Source organism: Peromyscus eremicus, chromosome 11 (assembly GCF_949786415.1).
Source record: "Peromyscus eremicus chromosome 11, PerEre_H2_v1, whole genome shotgun sequence".
NCBI lineage: Eukaryota > Metazoa > Chordata > Mammalia > Rodentia > Cricetidae > Peromyscus > Peromyscus eremicus.
The window spans coordinates 17377186-17401457 of record NC_081427.1 but is presented as its reverse complement, the minus strand read 5'-3'; the positions used below and the strand labels follow the sequence as shown (position 1 = coordinate 17401457).

The following is a 24272-nucleotide window of genomic DNA, read 5'->3' as shown; positions in this document are numbered from 1 at the left end:
TCACAATGTTCATTTGTGTGTCCTAATATATGATTTACTAAAGTGGCATCATATAAGGAAAATGCTGATTATCTTCCTAGCTTAATTTTAACTGATGCAACTAGAAATTCAAAACAAAATTCAAAACAATGACAGTTTCATTCATAGAAAAGAGCTATTCAAAGCCCAGTAATGAAATTTGAAATTGGAAACCAGTAACACAATGGAGACTTTGACTTTTGTGTTTTATTTTGCCCTCCATTCTTGTCCTTTTCTAATTGTGACAGCAGAACATAGACTAACACATCAATACAGGTTTTGAGGCAATACAAAAAATATCAGTAAAATAAAGGCTATGCTTTGTTAGTGACATACTTTAATTTGAAAATCCAGACTCCTTAACTTGTCAAAATTTGTATATATAATACTATTTTTCAGAGTTTAACAACATATTGTAGATCTTAACAATATTTTCATATTCAAGATGAATTTCTCAGTAATATAATTGCTCCACCTGGTGGTAGAAATTTCCATTTTTTCATTTTTTAATACTAAAAGTAATCGGGGTATTAAATTTATATCTTGATTTAGATAATATATAAAAGTGTTTTCTAGGATGCCAAGTTAATACATATTAAAATGTACTGAAATCACAATATATTACTCTGCATTTAACTTTACCATGAATTGGAATTTTGGGACTGTACATATATATGTATCATTATAGAACATTTTTGCTTGGCTTATGATTACTGAATATATTATTCTTTAAAAGATAAGCTTAACCACTAAAAGTATCTACATATAGATATTTTTAATAACCACCCCACTTACTTATTTATCTATGAAGTGTTTATCTAATGTTTCTTTGTGTTTTGCATCCTACATTATTTTATTGATATTGATTACTCATATTGATATTGATTAGGAATGCTATTAAGATCATTTTTAATATTTAATCCACTTAGATACAATTGGTATATGACTATTTTCTCAAAGTGATTGTGATTTATCATCCTCCATTACTGTTCATGCTCAGTTAAACCTCTACATCAGGAACTTCCGAAATATATAGTGAAGCAATTACATATAATCATAGCCTTTAAGCTGTCAATAAATTGTCTTTGACTTTGTATTACAAATATATTAGTTTGATTTACTATTTATATCTATATTTTAAAGCAGGGCAATCTCTTTATACACTGATTGATTCTTCTGTCTTTATAAATTATGTGTCTCTTATTAGGCATCTTCCACCTGAAAGTCCCCGAGTCTTCTCCTATTGGCTCAGCAATTGGACGGATAAGAGCAGTAGATCCAGATTTTGGAAAAAATGCTGAAATTGAATACAACATTGTCCCAGGAGATGGGGGAAATTTGTTTGACATTGTCACAGATGAAGATACACAAGAAGGAATCATCAAATTGAAAAAGGTATATAGACTAATTTTTGGACTGTTGACAACCTATAAATAAAAGCAAAAGCAGGTAAAGTGATAGCTATTTTTTCTTCACCTAGAAATACTTTACTTATGAAATAAAAGCTCACACAATGTATTTCTATGCTTACAGGTGGATATCTTCAGTATGACATTAAGACCTCTTAGTTTGGCCAAGTGACATTTTATTTTTTTTCATAATGTTAAGATTAATTTTTGAATGAAGTGTAGAGAAAATTGCTTATACTAACATAGTTGAAATTATCAAATTGTGAATACTCAGAAAGTACACATACGTAATTCACACTACACATAAGCATTGATGTCATTTTAAGAGAATACCAGCTTGGGTAGACAAGATTTAGGATAGAAAGCTATTGAATACAGTAAGCATAGTTTAAATTGCTGCTCTAGTTAAAGCTTGAAGGAGGAGAACATTGAGGTAAGCATGGACAGTTAAGAACTGGCTAATGAGGTTTCAGTGGGGAGTGTGAACTGTGTCTGGAATTGTGCAAGAGGTGATTTGTGTGATATTTTGATCAGGAATCTGGTTTCCTGCTGCCCATGTTCTAAGAATCTGAATGAAGATAAATGTAAAGATAAGGTTTAGTGAAAGCAATAGAAAAGGAGGAGGGAATCTATAAATAGTAATGTGAAAAGAAAGATGTTTGAGAGAAAGATAATAGAGAACGGGAGTGGAAAGTAAGCGGCAGAGAACTAGAGAAAGGGCAGGGAGGCAGTCAGAGAGGATGGGTGATGGAGTTGGCAGACAACAGCATCCTCAGGGCAAAGAGTGGTGAGGGGGTGAGATGTTTAGTTTTGTCAACTTGACATAGTATAGAACCACTTGGGAAGGCATTCTCAATGAGGGGTCCTTCTAGATTAGGTTAAATTCTGGGTATGTCTGTAGGGGATTTTCTTGAGTATGTTAATTGATATGGGAAGACTGGCTAAGTATGTACAAGCACTCTTCCATAGGCAGCAGATTTTAGATTGGACAAGTTTATAGAAAGCAGGTTGAGACTAGTATATGTTAGTATATGCTTTTAACTACTCACTTTCTACTCTTGACTGTGGATACTTGTGACCAGTTGCTTCAAACATGTGCTGTCTTGAATTCCTTGAAAAATGGACATAATCTGGAATTATGAGCCAAGTAAACAGCTTCTCTATTAAGTTGCTTTCTGTCAGGGCATTTTTAACATAACCATCCAACCTATGGAAACATAACTAAGTTATGGAAGCATACATAAGAAAGAAATTGGTATGGAGAAATGAGATTATTGATGTGATGAACCGAAATATGTAGAGATCAGTATGTTAGAATTATTTCGTCAGAAGAATGTTGAAATGTTTAGATATGTGGGAAAGAAAGGTCATTGAATGCTACAAGCAGATTCAAAATTGCTGTTCTAATCAAACTCTGAAAGAGACAAATGCTGAGAGAAGCCTGGACAGTTCAAACATGGCTTGTGAGGTTTCAGAGAGGAAAGTGAACTGTGTCACAAACTGAACAAGGGGTAATTTGTGTGATAGTTTGACCAGGAATCTGGCTTGATTCTGCCTTATTCTGCACATTTGAATGAAGATGAATGTAAAGAGAAAGGACTTATGTGTTTGTGGATGGATGGGAGAGTGGGCAAGCTTAAAGACTGGGGAAGGAGAGTGAAGCCAGTAAAGCATTTGTAATTGTTAAGGTTATTAGCATCATTAAAGAGAAGAGTGGTGTCCTGCACTGGCCAGTAGTAATGTGCTTCCTTTGGGTCTGCACTCACAAGCTAATGCTGCTACAGTCTAATGGGTATGGTCTACATCTGACAAGAGAACGTGACCACACAATCTACATGGTACTTGTTTTAAAGGGAAAGAAGCAAGTTTAAGGGGTGTGTTGGTTTTAGTGTAATTGCTCCCATAATCTCATAGGGAGCGGCACTATTAGGAGGTGTGGCTTTGTTGGAGTGGGTAAGGTCTTTTTGGAGGAAGTGTATCACGATGGGGGCAGGGTTTGAGTTTTTCTATGCTCAGAATACCAACTAATGTTTCAGTCTACTTCCTGTTGCCTGCAAGATGTAGCACTCTCAGCTCTAGTACCTCATATGCCTGCAAGCTGTCATAGTCCCCATCATGATGACAATGGACTGAACCTCTGAAACTGTAGCGAGCAACCCCAATTAAATGTTTTTCTTTATAAGAGTTGCCTTGTTCATGGTGTTTCTTCACAGCAATAAAAATCCTAACAAAGACAAATGTTATAGCGAGAGCAGATGAGGCTAGGTACTGTGTGCCCAAGTGGGAGTCCCCATGGAAAGGCACTGTCTTTGGGTTTTTGTTATGGTGATTAAACACCATGACCAAAAGCAAGTTGGGGAGGAAAGAGTTTATTTGGCTTATACTTGCACATCACTGTTTATCATTGAAGAAATTCACGACAGGAATTCAGCAGGCAGAAGCTGATGCAGAGGCCATGGAGGGGTCCTGCTGACTGGCTTATTCATCATGCCTTGCTCAGCCTGCTTTCTTACTGGACTTAGGACCATCACCTGAGGGATGGCACCATTCAACAATGGGCTGGGCTCTTCTCCATCAATCACTAATTAAGAAAGTGACCTACAGCTAGATATTATGGAGGCATTTTCTCAACTGAGGTTTCCTTACTTCAGATAACTATCCTTTGTCAAGTTGACATGAAATGAGCCAGCAAAAGCAGCTATGCATCCATTGAATATGGCTATGAAGATAAAGTCTCAACTGTGGTGGAGGTATCAAAATATGAGATGTCAGGCTGTAGATGGTTCACTAAGCTGGGTTGCAGGTATTCAGTGCAGCAAGTCTATATCTAAGATAGAGCTGTGTGTGCTTCAGGTGTAAGAGTGGAGGGATGGAGGGATGGTATTGCCTAAGCTTTGAAGCCTAGCACATTACATTATAAGCTCCAGGTGTGGGACATTTAGCAGCAAGATTTGATGTTCTCCCTTCTGGATTTTTATTTCACTTTTGAATGATTATTCTTTACAATCACCTAGTTCTTCTATTTTGAAATATGATGTTCATCCTGTGCTATCATAAGTTGGAAGTATGTGATTTGTTTTTTTTTTATTTTATAGAAGCTGATACTGAAGAGATGTTGAAATTTTATAAACAATTTTTATTGCAAGTAAATTGTTTGCATACAATATATTCTGATCAGGGCTTCCTCTCCACGTTTTCCCAGATTCTCCTAACTTCCTCACACTTCCAAATCTACACCTTATGTCTCTCTTAAGAAACCAGATAGGCAAATAAAAAAAAAAGACAAACAAAGAGGACAACAAAATGAACAAACTAACAAACAAAAGAAAAAGAAAGAAATGAAGAAAGAGCACAAGAAATGCATAGCATACAGAAAAACATACTGTGAAGGTCTAGACTTAACTTTACGGGCTCCATTTTAGTGAAAGGGCCACCATCTCAGAGTACCTGCTGTTCTCAGTTCCAGGAAGGACCTTGGGAATGTGCCATGACAACTCGAACAGATACAGAGCAGTATCCTCTTGCAGACATCCTGTCTGTGGTTTATGGCCCTTAAAGATATCTAGATAACCCTGCTGAGAAGTCCAGATAATTCTGTTCAGCAGGTTGTGGTTCCCCACCAAAAGTCTAGCCCAATGGTTTCAAATCACTTTGCTCCATATCCCTTCTACCAAATCCCAAGTTGCCAATTCCCAGCTTGTGGTTTTTCCCTATAAAAACTCTCTACACCTGGGCTCGTGGCTGCTGCCACATTTCCTTCCACGTGCCGTGCAGTGGCTCAGGTTAAACCTGAATAAAAGGACCCTCATGTGCTTGCATTGGAAACTGGCTCCTTGGTGGTCTCTAGGGGTTTCGTGAAATGGGTACAACACATACACACTCATATGCATGTGCACACACAGAAACATATACCCACATACATACATATTACATAATACGTACATACATATATACATACATACATACATACATATATACATGAGAGAAAGAAGATACCCCTCCCAACACATGCACACTTAGTCAAGAAGTTCTGGGCTACAATGCTTTATGTTGAATGGATGTCTACACTAAGCTAACCATCAATATGGTGACGTTCCTGGAACAGGAGATCATCCAGTTACCTAAAGAGGAGAGATCTGGCTCAGGTCATTTAAAGTGCCTTAAGAAATGTTGTTCAAAATCCTCCCAAATTTAGACTGGAGGAATAGCTCTGTGAGTACATTACTTGCCTCACAAGCATGAGGTCTTGAGTTTGGATATTCAAACTCTTGCAAAAAATGCTGGAATTGTAGCAATTACTGTAAGTGAGCATAGCTAAATTGACAAGCTTTAGGTTTAGTGAAAAACCCTATCTCATGATCTTTTAAAAATAAAGGTGAAGATGGGTGAAAGAGGTTAGTTGTGTGTCTCTGGCCTCTGTGCACATGATTTTTATGCACACAAATACACTAAAAGGTACATATGCCACACAGTATGTCATATGTATTCACACATGTACACAGGCTTTTATTATTTCATTTATATTTTGAGATTATGCTATAATCACATGACTTCTCCCCTCTTATTTTTCTCTCCAAACTTTCCAATATATGATTTCTTGCTCTACTTTAAAATTAATGGCCTCTTTTTAAATCATTAGTTATTGTTATGTAAACGCACACCTATATATATATATATATATATATATATATATATATATATATATATATATATAAATGCACACATGTGTAAGTGTATGTTTGGGCATTTGTGTGTTCCTAAGTACATAAGTACAACCTGATTAGTCTATATAATTGTCTTAGTCAGTGTTCTATTGCTATGAAGAGACACAATGACAACTCATAAAGGAAACCATGTAATAGGGGCTTGCTTACAGTTTCAGAAGTTTATCATTGTTGTCACAGCAGGAAGCATGGCAGCATGCAGGTTGACATGGTGCTAGAGAAGTAGCTGAGGATTCTACATCCTGATCCTTAGGCAGCAGGAAGAGAGCTTGGCTTGGGCTTTTGAAACTTCAAAGACCACCCTCAGTGAATCACTTCCAATAACAATTCCATATCTACTCCAACAACACAACTCCCTATCCTTTCAAACAGTGTCACTTCCACTTCTGGGTGACTAAGTACGCAAATATATGAGCCTAGGGGCCATTCTTATTCAAACCTCTACAATATTACTTGTATATTTGTTTTCAGGGCTAACTACTATAAGTTTGCTCTACTTTGGGATAGCCTCTCCCACTCTAAACATTTCTTAGATTCCTGTAGTTCTGCATATTGGGTTGAAGCCTCCTGGACTTTCCACAACCCACCCCTCCAAATGCACCTTCGCATGTTTATGGTTGTCCTTGTTCATCTATGTTTAGTCCCACACATGGATGAGACCTTATTAGTGCAGCTTGTGACATTTCTAGGAGACAGATTCTCACAGCAGACATCAAACTCCCTGTGTCTCTGCTTTTTACATCCTGTTGTCCCCATCTTCCAACAGTTTCACCTGAGCCTTAATTATACACATTGCATTGTAGGTGTATCCTTAGGGCAGAACTCCCCAACTCTACGCTTTGATTGTTGGTGGCTCTGTCTGTGTTGTCTCTTTCTGTTTGCAAAGAGGAGTTTCCACGGCGAGATATGAGAATTACCACTAGTTATGGGTATAAGGACAAATGTTTAGAATGGAGTTGGGGATTATACTGGATCAGTAAAGTGTCAGTTCTAAATCCTGCTCCAAGATCTGTGACTTAACTAGACCTGGGTAGTTGGCCAGCTTCCCTCTTCCCAGGCGTGATTCCCACACGCTCAGTGGGCTTTAAGTACAGTTAGTTGGTTACCTACAAGTTATATATGCCACTACTGCACCTTTTCGGGTTATTGTGCTGTGCTTATCGTTATGATTCATAAGTATCACATCCGTGAATGACTGTTGGTTGCTTCTCTTCTAGAGTATTTGTTAGGTGTTTATCCATTTTATTTTATGTTTCTTGTTTCTTTCTGTAACAGAACACAATTCATTGTATTGGCATTAAAATCATTATCTATATCTAATTCATTGCCATAAATTTTACTGCATCATTCAATAGACATTTGTGGAGCAGCTATTAATCACAGACTTACTCAAGACTTGGAAGATCCAGTTGGCATAGACAGAAATATCATTTCTACAAAAGCAGCCTCTAGTAGTTTGGGAAAGGTGACCGGCTCGAGAGTGATAAACTAAAGCTGGAAGGACTACATTGGTGTAAAGTGTCAATAAGCCTGTAGAGGGCAGGACCTTTTAGAGAATTGGTCAAGAAAGATTTCCAGCTGAAAGAAGCGAGATTAACGCTGTGGTATCTGGATGATGTGTGTTCTCAGAAAACCAGAGCATAGTCTTTCCAAAATCTCTGATGGGGAACACTGGCAATGAGACAGTCGTACCTCAAGTCAGTGAGGACAGAATGCTGGGAGGAGATGAGACACAGAGGAGGAAAGACCATAAGCAAGGTAGAGCTTGGATTTTGATCATGATGAAGCGACTGTGAGATTAGAATAAATCACCTTCCTAGGCCCAGAACCTAGTCACTCAGGTTGTGTTACTGAGGATATAGGAAAGAAATACCCTAGTGAAGATACCACAGACAATCCACAGAGGTGGTGTGGGCTTTGAATAGGATGCTCACAGACAAAAGAATGTGAGCTCTGATGACGTTCTTGCTGTATTTTAAAAGATGAAAGTACACATTAATAAGTACTCAGATTCTCTGAAAAATTCTATCACACATTTGAGTAACTCTAAAGATTATAGCTAAAGTAAAACGCAACAGATTTTGTAAGAAGGCTTAAAATTATATATCTTCTTTCATTGGTTATGTTGTACTATGTGAAAAGTGATTTTCTATACATGCACAGTAATAGATAGATTTCTTTTTTTTCATTTTTCTTTATTAAGAATTTTTCTACTCACTCCACATTCTATCCACAGACCCCCTCCTCCCTCTTCCCACCCCCCAGCCCTCTTTCCCATGCCACCCTACATCCCCACATCCTCCAAATCAAGGTCTCCCATGAGGAGTCAGCAGAGCCCAGCACACTGAGCCTAGGCAGGTCCAAGCCCCTTCCCACTGCACCAAGGCTGTGCAAGGTATTACACCACAGGCAACAGATTCCCAGAAGCCTGCCCATGCGCCAGGGACAGATCCTGATCCTCTTGCCTGGGTGCCCCCCAAACAGTTCGAGCCAAACAACCGTCTTCCATGTCCAGAAGGCCTAGTTCAATCCCATGGGGGCTCCACAGCCACCAGTCCACAGTTAATGGGCTTCCACCAGTATGGCCGGTCATCTCTGCATTCCCTCCCATCATGATCTCGATGTCCCTCGCCTCTCTCTCATCAATTGGATTCCCAGATCTCAGTCTGGTGCCTGGCCGTGGATCTCTGTATCTGCCTCCATCTGTCACTGGACAAAGGCTCTATGATGACAGCTAGGTTGGGGGGTGGCAGAGGGTGAGGAGTGGGGGATGAGAACATAGGGAAATGGGAGGGTTAAGCTGGAACAGGGAGTGGGAGGGCAGGGAGGAAGATACCATGATAGATGAGGGCATCATGGCAAAAGGAAGAGGTAGGGTGCAGGGGAGGCTCTCAGGAATCCACAAGGTTGACCCTACCTGGGTCTGCTGGCAGTGATCCAGAGGGTGCCTGGACTGGTCTACTCTGGTGACCAGCCTAGCAAATAACATAGATACACTTCTTAATTAAAACTGTTGCTATGGGGTCTTAATTAATAAAAAAAATACAGGTGAAAAACTTATGAAAATTTCAAAATTAACTTGATCAACCTTAATTCTTTTTTTTTGATGTTAAAAATTTCTTTGTGATTGAATGTAAAGGGGATTTTTATACAAGTCTCTTGGCTCTAGGGCCAGTATTTTATTTTTGTTATTGGTTGATTGATGACTGATTGACTCTTCCCTCATATATTACATTCTGACCACAGTTTCATCTCTCTCCTCTTTTCCCAGTCCTACCCCCACCTGTCACCTCCCTTTTCTCCCAGATCCACTATTCCTCATTTCTTTACAGAAAAGGGCAAGCCTCCCAAGGACATCAACCAAACATGTTATAGCAGGTTGCATTAAGACTAGGTACATCTCCTTATATTAAGGGGGATAAGGCAATCCAGTAGGAGGAAAAGTATCCCAAGAGCAGGTAAAAGAGTCAGAGACAGCCCGACTACCACTGTTAAGAGTCCCATAAGAACCCCAAGCTACACAACTATGATATATGTAGAGGACCGAGCTCAGACCCATACAGGCTCCCTGGTTGTTGTCTCATTCTCTGGGAACCTCTTTGAGCCCTGGTTAGTTGATTCTGTGTGCTGTGTTCTTGTGGTATCCTTCATCCCTCTGGATCCTACAATCTTTCCTCCCCATCTTCAGAGGGGATCCCTGAGCTCCACCTAATGTTTTGCTATGGACATCTGCGTCTGTTACCATTTCATCAATCATTGCTGGATGAAGCCTCTCTGATGGATTAGGCTAGTCTCTGGTCTATGAGTATAGCAGAATATCATTAGGAATTATTTGACTGATTTTTTTTTTCTTTTGGCCAGTAGTGTTTGTTTCTATCCTGGGTCTCTGGGCTGCCCTGCCTCTGGATTCTGACTATCCAGGCTGTGTCAGGAAGAATGGGCTCCCCCATGTGGCATGGGCCTCAAGTTTGATCAGTCATGGGTTGGCCACTCCCACAATATCTGAGTCACCATTATGCCAGTACATCTTGCAGGTGGGAAAACATTTAGGTCAAAGGTTTTGCACTTGGTTTGATGTCCCAGTCCCTCCACTGGAAGCCTTGCTTGGTTATAGATGATGGCCAGTTCAGGTGCTGTATCCCTCATTACTAGATGTCTCTGCTAGGGTAACCCTTGTAGATTCCAGGGTGTTTCCATTGCACTAGGTTTCTATCTCACCCCCTAAACCCCCATATCCAATAATCTCTTTTAGTACTCTCCCTCCATCTCTCTGACCCCTTCCCTGATTCCCTCTTCTTCCTAGCCCTACCCTCTCCCAGTCAAACCACAAAATCTATTCTATTTCCCCTTCTCTGGCAGATTCCTATGTCCCCACCTTGAGCCCATCTTGTTATTTAGCCTCTCTGGGTCTGTGAATTATATCTTTTACTCAACAGCTAATTTGAGTAAATTATTTATCTTTTACTCAACAGCTAATATCCATTTATAAGTAAGTACATACCATGCTTGTCTTTCTGGGTCTGGGTTACCTCACTCAGGATGGTTTTCTTTATAGTTTCACCCATTTACCTGAAAATTTCATTATGTCTTTTTTTTTCTATTGTCTCTCAGCTGAAGATAAAGAAAATGTGATTTTTTTTACAATGGAGTATTACTTCATTATCCAAAAACAAAAACAGAAACAAAGAAACAAACAAGAAACCCAACATCAACAATAATAAAAAAAAAAACAAAAAAGCATTAATTTTTTAAGGACAGTATCTATTTCAGGAAAAATAGAATTTTTAAATGTATAATCAATATATTAGTAAGCAACTACTTTAAAGTCATGATTAGGAGTGCTTAAATGAAAATATAGACCAAAACAGAAGTCTATAAAAACTTCAAATTGTATTATGTCCTAAAATTGGTTAGAATGTTTCCCTTTGCAATCTCAGTGTGGAAAGCCAATGAAAGGATTTCAGTGAAAAATAAAATTCATAGAAGGGTCACATTTTACATACACTGAAGTGAATCCATTTAGAAGGTCAACACTCTATTTGAGAAATGAATATGCACTACTTTTAAAGGAACTACTTTAATTTTGGACTAAAGATTCTGAGACGCAAGTAAGGAATAAAGCATGAGTTCCTTTGAATTCTTTTCTTTTTGTAAAATATCGCTTTAGGCTTTAGAATGCTCTGTGCTGTGAGGTGCACGTTTTCATTTTTGTTCTATCTTTTATCTCACCCTTGCTTCCTATTTACTACTTTCATTTCCATCTTCTCCTCTGAGAGGAAGGGATGTAAGTAGATGAATATGGTGCTCAGGTTTTTATGAGCTGAGAAGAATGAAGAAGGGCATTTTTATTTATTTTATTTTAAAACTCAACTTTGATTCATTTTATGAAAACTCAGACAGAATGTCATTTCTCTGTCAGCTTAAATTCAGAGTAACACCATGAAACTTTACAAATCTCTCCAAGGCACACGATATTGATAAAAAGTAAAACAAAATAAGGACACTAACTTGCCTCATATCATATTGTACTGAGCTAAGAATAAAAATATCAAAACCGTCTTATACATTGTTGAGATACACAGCAATAGGAATGATAGCAAAACAAGAATAAAAAATGTCATAAAATTTATTCTCTTATAAAAATTGAGAGGTGGGCCAAATTTAGAGTAAGAAAATAATGATAGTTTAAAGCTACATGAATTATGTTTTAATTATTACTGATGGATAAGTGAAAATAAGGTGTGTATTTATTTAATATCTATACAAATAGAAACTAAACTGAGTTAAATCTTTTCAAGACAGATACTACAAATTTATTCATGGAAAATGATTTTTATCTTATTTGTGTAATTATAATAGTAGAGTAAATATTTAGATTTATGATTTAATATCATATATAATTTCACCATTAATTCTGTATTATTTCAATAAAGTACCCTTTACCAACTAATAAGGGATCATGCATCTTCATTAAGTGGAGAATTAAAATATTATTCTTTAGTATAAAATAAGTGACTCTACAAAATAGAAAAGAAAATTGTAATTGTTTTGCTATTGGCTTATTATTTTGCTTGACATTTACGTAAGCTATAGGTGGCATTAAATGCAATGTAGAGGGCCTAGTCCAGTCCCATGGGGGCTCCACAGCCACCAGTCCACAGTTCATGGGCTTCCACTAGTGTGGCCGGTCATCTGTGCACATCCTCTCATCATGATCTCCACGTCCCTCGCCTGCAGTGTCTCTCCTCTCTCTCATCAGTTGGATTACCAGAGCTCAGCCTGGTGCATGGCCATGGATCTCTGTATCTGCCTCCATCTGTCACTGTACAAAGGCTCTATGATGAAAGTTAGGTTATTTGCTAGGCTGGTCACCAGAGTAGACCAGTCCAAGCACCCTCTGGACCGCTGCCAGCACACCAAAGTGGGGTCAACGTTGTGGGTTCCTGAAAGCCTCCCCAGCACTCTGCCTCTTCCTATTCCCATGATGTCCTCATCCATCATGGTATCTTCCTCCCTGCCCTCCCACTCTGTCCCTGTTCCAGCTTGACCCTCCCATTTCCCTATGGTCTCATCCCCCACTCTTCGCTCTCTGCCACCCCCACCCCACACCCAGTCCACTCATGTAGAGGCTCAAACTGTTTGGAGGGCACCCAGGCAGGGATCGGGATCTGTCTGTGGTCTATGGGCAGGCTTCTGGAACCCGGTGCCTGTGGTGTGACACTTTGCATAGCCTTGGTGCTGTGGGAAGGGGCTTGGACCTGCCTAGGCTCAGTGTGCTGGGCTCTGCTGAATCCCCATGGGAGACCTCAATTTAGGGGATGTGGGGATGCGGGGTGGCTTGGGAAAGAGGGCTGGGCGGTGGAAGGAGGGAGGAAGGGGGATCTGTGAATAGTATGTAGAGTGAGTAGAAAATTTCTTAATAAAGAAAAATGAAAGAAAAAAATGCAAAGCAGAATGATTTTCAGCATAGGATATTCATGATTTACTGTTTATGGGAACTATAAGCTGGCATTAATGGGTTCTTTTGGGGCTTTTATATTATGTATTTACTTATTAATCAGTAACTTTCCAAATTCTTCTGTTTATCAACATTGAAGACTTAGATTCCGTGTCATATAAGTTGGTAGTATAGCACCACCATGTGGTCGATTTGGGGGAAAACAGGAATATGACAAAATTTGTACATCTGTCATTTCTCTACTGTTTTTTGTTTTTTTTTGTTTGTTTGTTTGTTTTTTATCTACTCTGGAATGTCCAGCTTTAAAGAAAAAAATTGTTGTAACCTTTATATCTGTGAATATTATGTTTCTTTTAAAAAACATTTGATTTTGCCTTTAAAAAAAACAACTTTAATTTGTACTGGAGGGATGACTATGTGGTTAAGAGTGCCCTCTGCTCTTCCAAAGGAGCTGGCATGCATATGGCGGTTCACAACTGTCAGTAAGTCCAATACCAGGTGATCCAGTGCACCACACTACCCTCCACAGGCACAACATGCATGTGACAATCAGCCATATACACATGCAAAACATGTTTCCTGAGTGTGTGTGTGTGTGTGTGTGTGTGTGTGTGTGTATGTATGTATGTATGTATGTGTGTATATACAAAAAAAATCTTAATTCAATTTTCTAGACTCCTAAGAATCCTCAACTCTAAATTATCCAAAAGTTTGAAACACTCAACGTAGATTTATGTTCTATCTCTTAGATTTAAGTTTTTAATTTTGCTTTAAAATTCAAAAGATATAGTAATGCATATATTCCATCTCTGCTCTCTATAGAATTTTTTTTTATGTTTAGAATTGGGGATATGACTTTATGACAAGTACGCAAAGTACCTTTCCTTTAAGCATGAGGTTCTGGGTTCAGATCCATATCTGGCTGGCAAATGAGGCTAACGCTAATCCTACATAGGTGGTTACAGGAGGATCCTTGTGTTCAGTAGCCAGTCAAGTCCAGTTAAATTAGTGAGTTCCAGTTTCAGGGATAGAACCTGCCTCCAAAAATAAGAAGGAAAGGGACAAAGGAAGACATCTTCCATGGACCTCTGTCCTTCATTTCCACGTATAAATACACGCACATCACACAGATATACATACATTTATGAAACTGCCCGTACAATGTAATCATAAACACAAACACAAGAGAAGTATTCCTACTCATATTTTCTCTTTTACACTTCTGAAAGTACGAATCTAGCAAATCTCTTAGGCTGCTTTCAGTGCCCCAGACCTGCCTTTTCCAGCAGGACATTAGCCTGCCTGGTGTTTCTTCTGAGTCAGGGCTAGAACTCAACTATCCAGCCTGTATTTTTACCTCAGCCTGCTTTGTTCCTCATTTCTGCCTTGCACTGACTTTTCTCCAAGCCTTCCTCCTTACTTTTCTTTTTCTATTCTTCACTCCAAAAGTGAGTGTATGGAGCTCTATCTGTACATTCCATGTGAGTTATTTTCTAGCATTCAACAACAGTAAAGTACAGAGGAGGCAGCACAGACTCTGTTGCCATTTTTGGCATATTTAAGAGATACAGATAAGTAACATTTCAGTACACCAGAGTGATTGCAATTCTGCACCTCATTCTTTCTGCAAAGAAAGCACTGCAGGAAGAATGTCTTCATCAATCTTTTCCCTACCTCTTTCTTTCTTCCCAAAATGTGAACACTTCATCCTAATCTCCTATGATGCATGTGGTACATAAATTTAAAATGGTTGATTCCCACTATATTTGATGTGCCCCAACGTAGCTCACCAATCTGTAGTTTTTCCCCATAAACAAAGAAATATCACTGAAGTACACAGAAGGTTTTAAATTTCCATTGGCTAAAAGAGTATTTTATGTTGGTTTACTGTTCTCATTTTTGGCATATTGATTTCTGTTTTTAATCACATGAACCACAAAGTTAGCTATATTTTCCAAATATTAAAAAATAAGTTGATTAAACAAATGGAAACCGTGTGGTTCAAAGAAGAAATCTGTTTCAGACATAAGCTTGCTGTAAATCACAAGTTTAAAAAGAATAGACATTCTGTCACATGAGGGAGGTCTGTTTTAGGAAATGATTTATACTGTATATAAAGAAGATATGTGTTTTACTAAAAACATACAGTATTTAATTAAATCTTTTGTTATTTTTAGGAAAATTTTTACTGAAATCTGTACATAGAAGTACAGAAGGCTCTCACAATTCTGTATTTGATTTGGTTTGTATTGTGTCAACTACTGGATGTATTTTAATATTATTGTCATTAATTACAGTCATTGGAATAGTGCCCATTAATTTTCAGTTAATTTATTAAAACTGCCGATATGTGGCAATATTGTAATAAATGTAAAATCTAGTAAAAATGTTTTCACAGAAAAAAATGAAGGAATATCTAATGAGTAGTTTAGATTTAAGATTTTTACAACAAGCTTCCTGAAATATGTATATCTTAAATAACAATTTATTTAGAACATATTTTGCCTGAAAATTTTGTTTTTAATTGTATATATATATATATGTACAAATAACTTTTTCTGAAAATTTTATTGTACATATATGAATATATACATATTATATGCAAATTTACATGCAAATATACATGCAAATTTTGTTAAAAGGAAAAATTATACTTCAAATATTCAAGTTTCACTCTATTTCTCCCTTACAGGGACATTCTCACCTGAAACTGAGACATCTATTCTTTATCGAGCGCTTGATCACATTTTAATGATTGAAATGTTAATTTGAGTCCTTGCACAGTGATGATGAAAAATGCACAGTCTCTTATGCCTCTTTCCAGACAAAGACTGAGATTACTGGTCATAAAATAAGTCTTTGAAACTGTGTTTCTTTTCAAAACCAACTTCTTTCTGAATGCCTTATCTTTATTGTCCAGGCAGAGTAGTAAACTTACTCTACAAAATTATGCTCCCAATGTCTTTCTGTTGTAGCTCGGTCTGTTATAAATCTGTTTCCAATTCTTTGTCCACAAATGATCAGTTCCATTTTAGATAATGACGCCTTCTGATCACGAGTTCCTCAGAAATGTGTCATTCTAATGATTATTAAGACTTGTTTGATTCTGCAGGGCAGAATCTTTCTAATTCAGGATGTATTTTTGTGAGAGTGATTGCTTCATTGTGTTGATGAAAATGATGCATGCTCATCATAAAATCTGAAGCAAGAGGATGAGAGGATGTAAAGATAGGCAAATGATAGTTGCTGTCGGTCAGAGTATTTGTGATGAGTCCCTTATTCAGCACCTCTCAACAGGAACTGTGGTGTGAATTGGTGCCAGGATCAGATATGAACCTTAGTCCATGCATACTATTGCCAGCAGAATTTACTTGCCTGTGGTTTAGTTGTTGAGATTTATTTTGGTGTCAGCTTTTGTCCGTGATCATCCTTAATTTCTATAGTTTCTGTCACTGACTATATGCATGCTGTGTCCTCATGAGTAACCTCTAAGAAGGTATGCTATGTCCTCATGAGTAACCTCTAAGAAGGTATGCTGTGTCCTCACCAGTAACCTCTAAGAAGGTAGCCTCACACTATCTTCTTTACTTTCTTTCACAACCTTAACAAACTAGGCCAGATTTTCAATCATGTTTCAAATGATTAAGGACCTTACTTACATCTGTAAAATATGTTTTTCTTTAAAACTCAATACCTTGTTGGTTGACATGATATTAAATTCACAAGCCATTCCTACACTCAGTTGTTGGAGGTTCTTGGAGACAAAGTAATAATGATGACGATGTTGATGATGATGATGGTGATGTTGATGATGATGATAATAATATGATGGAGGCACTTTTGCACTCTGTCTTCTGGATATACTGATTTTCAAATTCAACAAAAAAAAGTCAATAATGAAATCCATTGATTTCTATATAACATTATGTAGAAGCAGGAACTCGGGAAGCTCCTGGAGATTGACTTACTTAACATTAACATTTTTTACATTCATTGAAGTGAAAAAAAAATCTGTACACAATACTCTCCATAGTTTTGGCATAATAAGAATGTTGAAGGAGAAAGTCACTATAATAATATAGTCTGCCCAATTCTTATTTATTTATTTATTTATTTATTTATTTATTTATTTATTTATTATTTATTAATTTATCTAAGACAAGGTTTCTCTGTGTTGCCCTGTATAACAGGCTGGCCTTGAAGTTAGAGATCCACCTGCTCTGCCTCCCCAGTGCAGGATTAACCACCACCCAGTTAATTCTTCATTTTTATTTAGGGAGGTATTAAATATAGATATTCCATTTCTCGAAAATTGTAGTCACTTATTGCATATCTCCCTACATAACTCCCCCCTGAAAATCTGGCTATAAATGACCTGTTTCCAGCCAAGGAGAAGGGATATCCTCATCCAAAATCTGATCTCACAATCATTTTCTAGAACATTCTTCTAGAAACATTCATTCACATGAGCTGTGAGTAGTGTCAGCAATAAATATTTCATATTTATTGTACATTAATTATATGCACTCAACTTCACAAAAAATAAATTCCATCACACATAAGTTATTTTCTAAGATTCTAAGCAAATCTTGATCATTCTGTACTTCTTTTAAATGCTAGCACTTTATTGTGACCATTAGAAAATTAAGTTCATTACCCCTGAATTAAGATGGTAGTAAGCAGAGTGAGGGACTCTACTGAGATACAGCACTTTGTAAGAAGAGGTTGCCTAAGGGTCAGGGCCATGAAGAAGAACTCCAGCTAGGGTATTACTGTGGTGTTTCTCTTCAATGTTATTTTTTTTCTTTCCAGTTCTCTGATCTCTGCAGGATGTAAGTTTGTAGTAATAAAACCAAACAAATCCATAGGTATAAATAGGTTATTCTCTCTCTCTCTCTCTCTCTCTCTCTCTCCCTCCCTCCCTCCCTCCCTCCCTCCCTCCCTCCCTCCCTCTCTCTCTCTCTCTCTCTCTCTCTCTCTCTCTCTCTCTCTCTCTCTCAACCTTAACTACTGAATTTTGCCATTGCATTAGGTCAGGAGTTCTGGAAAGGAAGAGACCAGCCTGTCTTCTAAAATGATGAATATTAGAAAAGGGAGAGGAATTCAGAAGTCCTATGTCCTCTCTTTGTCTTGAAATTGACATATCAGTAGGGAGCCAAGTTCATTAAGAGAGGTGAAATGTGTAATCAGTAAAAAATAAATTTAAGGCTGATTTGGAAGGAATCTTCATAATTATACAAGTATAGACATTTTAGTATGTAGGAGAAAACAGGGAGATAAATGGGGAGGATGTGGTACTCATGCCTGCATCCAAAGACAGCAGCTGAATCTGTGAGTAGTAACAGAACAAACATGAGTGATGTACATGCAGTTTGTTTCCTGGAAAAGCAAATGACTAAGCTAATAAAAACCAGTGTTTGTGAAGTAGTCATTAGTAATTGTTATCTTCAGCTTTGTATTACTTAATATATTCACAACTTTAAGCATTTATAAAAATGAATACTTTTAATTGAATTAACAAGGACTCCCTTCCATCTTTTGTTTGTTTGTTTTTTGAGACAGGGTTTCTCTGTGTAGCTTGGTGCCTTTCCTGAAACTCACTCTGTAGCCCAGGCTGGCCTCGAACTCACAGAGATCCGCTTGCCTTTGCCTCCAGAGTGCTGGGATTAAAGGCATGCACTACCACTGCCTGGCTCCCTTCCATCTTATATTTAATTCTCTTTCAGATCTCTCTAATGGCACATGGTGAAAAACTTGTCACTTCTTAGAAAGTATTAATTATATAATATGAATTTATTCTAGAATACGTTGAAAGCAAATCGACATGATATACCACCAACCTTGCACCCCATAAAAAGTAAGGTGTGGAACTTCCTTTTTATAAATTATAATTACATTATTACAAATTTAAATTCTACTCCAACCCTTTTGTTTTTCATGAAGACCCTTCAAATACTTGAAAATTTTTGTCTCCCATGTCTTTGGCTAATTTTCCCAAGCTAAACATTCTCCTAATTATAGCAGTTTCTTCTTTCTTCAACATGAGTGATATTTGTCACTTTCTCTAGGCAAATGGTTGCTTTTTTGGCTAGCATTGACTCTAACTATGTAGCCCAGGGTTCTCTTTAAAGGAGATCATTATGTTACTTTTACCTTCCAAGTTCTTGGATGGTTACTGTGTGTCACCAACAGGGCTTAAAAAAAAAATAAAAAAAAAGCAACTTCACACAAAAAGCTGAATGTAAAGGGTCCCACCTGTCATCCCAGCACTAAGGAAACTGAGACAGGTGGATTGCCAGTTCAAAGCCAGCCTAAGCCACATAATGAGATCCCATGTCTACTGCCGATCCTCCCACAACGTGTCCCAGTGCCACAATGATCCTAGACCTCAGTGTTTTTAGAGATATGGATATGAAAGAACTGATATTTGAAAGTGGGAACAACTAAACTGAATACCAGTGCATATGCACGAATGATTTCTTTTGTTACGTTCAAGATAATCTGTAATTTATCAATGCGTTTGAAGTCAGAACTCTTGGTGATGTGTTCTGATAATGCACTGATTTGATACATAATTCTGAGACTTCAAGAAACTTTAGTAACCATTGTACTTACTTTAAATTTCTATAGTTGTTCCTAATAAAATACCTACCTGTTTATTCAAGACTTTTAGCAGATAATGGTACCCATGGAAAAATAAGAAAAGCAAATAGCTAACATTCTATATGCACCTGGAATCTAAATAATCAGCCAATCCAATTTCATTGTTGCTCTATTTTTCCAATCTTTACTTTTGTCCAGTAGATGTCAGTATTGGATAAAAGCAAAATAGCATTTCCCTTACTATTTGCACACTGCTTAGGAGAAACATGAGTTGCCCTGTCTACCATGATGTGCACATGTAGATTTTGTCAATTCTATGTACTTAGATAATTAACATTATGGATTACTTCTATATGCCGTTGATCTTTAATGTTATTAAATATTTACCTTGTGTTTCCTCTGCCCTGTGTTTAGCAAGAAGAGGAGAAGATGAAACAGGTGTAATTAATTGGGAGCAGCTGGAAGATTGCTTAGAAACAACGTCACCATTTCTGCTCAGATCTGTATAAACATAATTCCTCATTTTGTCCTTCTCACAGCCTCTGGATTTTGAAACGAAGAAGGCATATACTTTCAAAGTAGAGGCCTCCAACCTTCACCTTGACCACCGCTTTCACTCCGCTGGCCCCTTTAAAGACACTGCGACAGTAAAGATCAGCGTGCTGGATGTGGACGAGCCTCCGGTGTTCAGCAAGCCACTTTACACCATGGAAGTTTATGAAGACACTCCTGTGGGGACCATCATTGGGGCTGTCACAGCCCAGGACCTCGATGTGGGCAGTAGTGCTGTTAGGTAAGAGTAACCATTTTTAATGTGCATTAGACAAATGAAACCCAATCAGCAGGAGAAAACAAACTCAATGACTAAAGGTGCTGCCCAGGAATAGCCGATCATGCCCCACAAAATGTAATGAATTCTTATTACTGTAAGAATGGAAGTGTTACCATAGAGAGTGAATACAAACAACCAGCACAAAGCCTTGTAATACTGTTTGCCGCCATGTAATGGTGGACATATCACTCCAATTAATAAGCCACTTTTTCATTTATAAAAGGTTCTGAGCAAAACAACATCAAATCATTCACAAGATTGTTGATTGGAGAATTTCAAGACAAGAGTCCCTTAGGAAAGGAGACACAAATATCCCACCTTTAACATTGTAATCAGAATCACCAACCTTCTTTTCCTTCTCACATGCCAAATATAGTTATTCCAAATGCACATTCCCCCAAACTCTTCAATGATCCCATGATCAAACCAAGAATCTAACATCTAATTTCTCCTATAAATAGCCACTAAACAAGACATAGAGATTCTCAGTTGGAACCATTCTAGCAAGTTCTCTAGCTGTGAGTCTTTGAACCTAAATAAGCGATGAGGTTTGAAAATATGTGGCATGTTACAGATGGACCAGGTACTCCTATTCCATGTATAAAAGAGGAAAGGAAATAGCAGTGTTACCTGCATGATTCCAAATGCTAGCAGGAGTCAGTCCAGTGGACTTTCAGATTTATTAGGAACAACTTTTCTTTAGATCTGGGCATCTTTATATTACAGATTTGCTGAGTCTGGAGTCTTCTAGAGCCATTGGAATGATCCACAGTTCATACCACTTCAAAAACAGTGTCCACTCTGTGACTTTCTGTGTCAGCGCCACCTAGGTATTGTAGCTAGAGTTTTTCTGGTCCTGCCTGGGCCCACGATCAGGACAAATCTCTCTCACTCGCCAGTCCCGCAGCTGCTCAGACCCAACCAAGTAAACATACAGAGACTTGTATTGCTTACAAACTGTATGGCCATGGCAGACTTCTTGTTATCTAGTTCTTCTATCCTAAATTAACCCATTTCCATTAGTCTATACTTTGTCATGTGGATTGTGGCTTACCAGTACCTCACATAATGCTTGTCATGGTGGCAGCTGGGAGCTTCTCTCTGCCTCAGCCTTCCACTTCCCAGAATTCTCTTCTTTGCTTGTCCCACTTATACTTCCTGCCTGGCTCCTGGCCAATCAGCATTTTATTTATAGAGAGTGATATCCACAGCATAGGTATATAGGTAACAACTGCAGAATAATCTTAAACTCCCCAGCCCTGTGTTTTTGCTTGGCCTTGGGCATATACTGAAACCATTTCACAAGTAGACATACCTTCCATCGCTCATGATGCTGAATTATATCTGAGTTCCTTCTTCAAGAAAGCCATATGCATTTGAGTAAAGAGTTCAGTGATCTGGTTCTGTTTGAGAAGTCTTGTACTTTTCCTGAATTTTTCTCATGTCTCTGTTTTTGTTAATCCCAGTGTGCAGTGATTCTTCTGTAACATTTTCTTCTCATATTGACATGATGGGTGGAATCCTTTATTCCAAAACAAAGTTCTTTAGTATGTGATCAAAAGAATAACCCTCATAGATTCTTCTGAAATTTATTTTTTTTGTAATTTTTTTCCTTTTTGTAATATGCAAAGGCTAAAGTATTAAAATTTTATATACTGATATCCTTTTGCTTAACAATCCCATCTTCAATTAATATGTCTCCTTTGATGTTTGTGTAAGTATAGACTCACAATCTGATTCACAATAATGTTGTTCTTATTAAATCTAAGATACATACTGAGTTTTGTATCTTCAAAGTTGTATCTTTTGATAGAATAGCATTGTGACCTGAAAACTACTCCAAAATTCTCTGAACATGACCACATGAATTGATACTGCTCTGGTGTCCAATAATATGTGTGTCTGTTTGCCTGCCTGCCTCCCTCCCTCTCTCTCTCCCTCCCTACATTTCTCTCTCTCTCTCTCTCTCTCTCTCTCTCTCTCTCTCTCTCTCTCTCTCTCTCTTCTTTCTTTCTCCTATTTTTAATGTCATCCATGGAATAGTATTGTAAAGCATTTCCTCTAACAGAAATTATTATTTCTGGATTTTTTTTGTTGAATTTACAAGTTAGCTACATTTGTCCATTCTCTTTGTCCTTCCAACTATCTCATGTACTGTTCTCTACTCTCTTTCATATTCATAGCTTCTTCAATAATACGTTTCTTATTTATCTGTAATATGTCATCAGATTGGCTTTATCATTTGTGTTCAACCAAGACACTGTTCAAGGTCTCTGGATACTCTCAACAAAAATAGAACCTTTTTCTAAAGCTACCCAATTTTTTTCTCTTCCATTAGACCATTTATCAAAATCATTCTACATATCTATACATTACAGAAATTCAAAGTTCTTTCAGAACCTGGACATCTTTTAGTTAGGGATCAGTTACAAAGGCACTTGCCACTTGGTACCAGTTTGCTTTCCGACAATTTCAGTTTTCTATGACAGAGCCCTATAACATTTGAAGCAAGAAACATTTCCATGCCACAGTCAGGAAACTTTGAAGTCCATAACCAAAGTGAAGGTAAATACAGCATCTTGGTAACATCTTCATCTTCCTCTGCTGCATGGTCTTCTTGTATTCATAAAACAAAGTAAGGAGCAGGTCCTCCAATTTCTAAAAAGGTCAGTTAGCAGGCTGGAGAAATAGCTCAGCAGTTCAGAGCAGAGACTACTCTTCCAGAGAACCTGTATTCTATTCCCAGCACCAAACTGGTGGCTTACAACTATCTGTAACTCCATTTCCACGTACATCAGTACCTTCTGTGTCATCTTCAGACAATGCACACACATGGTACACAAAAATGAGTATGGGCATGTACACATGCATATTAAATAAATAAATATTATAGAAGGACAGTGATCTCTATCTTAAGAAAGCCACACAGATTCATTATTTCTCCCCCTAAGGACTTATCTCCTAACTTCACACCTTTGTATTTAGTTTATTATTTTGACATATGAATGTGTGTGTGTGCAGATGTGAAGTGTATATGTGTGCATGAAAGCAAACATGTGCATGCATGCATGAGCATTTGTGAGCATACAGAGGAAGAGAAAGACACCCAAGTATCTCTCTATTACTCTCTGCCTTATTTTCTTGAGAAGCAATTTCTCCACGAACCTGTATGTAGTCTTGTGGCAGCATGTGTGAGTGATCACACTGTCTTCAACCTATACCATGCTGAGGTTATGAATACGCACTAACATACTTGTTTTCATATTTTGTTGTTGTTGCTTCTGTTTGTTCTTTGTTTATTTATTCCAATTGGATGATGGGATCTCAACTAAGGCACTTATGCTTGTTAAGCAAGAACACTCATGAGCTGAGCCATCATTCCAGCTTCTTATCATATAGCCAGCCCCCAAATCATGACACAGAGACATATTATTAATTATGAAAGCTCACTCAGCCTTAGCTTAGGATAGTTTCTAATTAGCTCTTATAACTTAAAACAACGCATTTCTGTTAATCTACATGTTGCCATGTGGCTCATGGGTTTTCAATCTCTCCTCCTATGTGTTCTGTTTCCTCTATGTCAGGCTGACAACTCCACCTTCCTTCTTCCTCAAGACGACTCTGTAACACAAATCTTAAGAGGTCTTATTAATAGAAAAACCTGGAGCTAGGTATTGGGGTGAATTCTGAAAAGTCAGAGAAGCAGAACAAGCCACAGCTAACCTCAC

The 24272-nt window shown here is 37.8% G+C and overlaps 1 protein-coding gene across 1 annotated transcript in view; it reads left to right on the top strand.

Annotated features, from left to right (window-relative positions):
* Cdh12 (cadherin 12) overlaps positions 1 to 24272 on the top strand; it is a 263403-nt gene that overhangs the window by 217166 nt on the left and 21965 nt on the right. Inside the window, exons 5-6 of the mRNA XM_059276185.1 lie at positions 1226 to 1413; positions 20252 to 20505. Coding sequence (XP_059132168.1) covers positions 1226 to 1413; positions 20252 to 20505 — 442 coding nt within the window. The remainder of the gene's footprint in view (positions 1 to 1225; positions 1414 to 20251; positions 20506 to 24272) is intronic.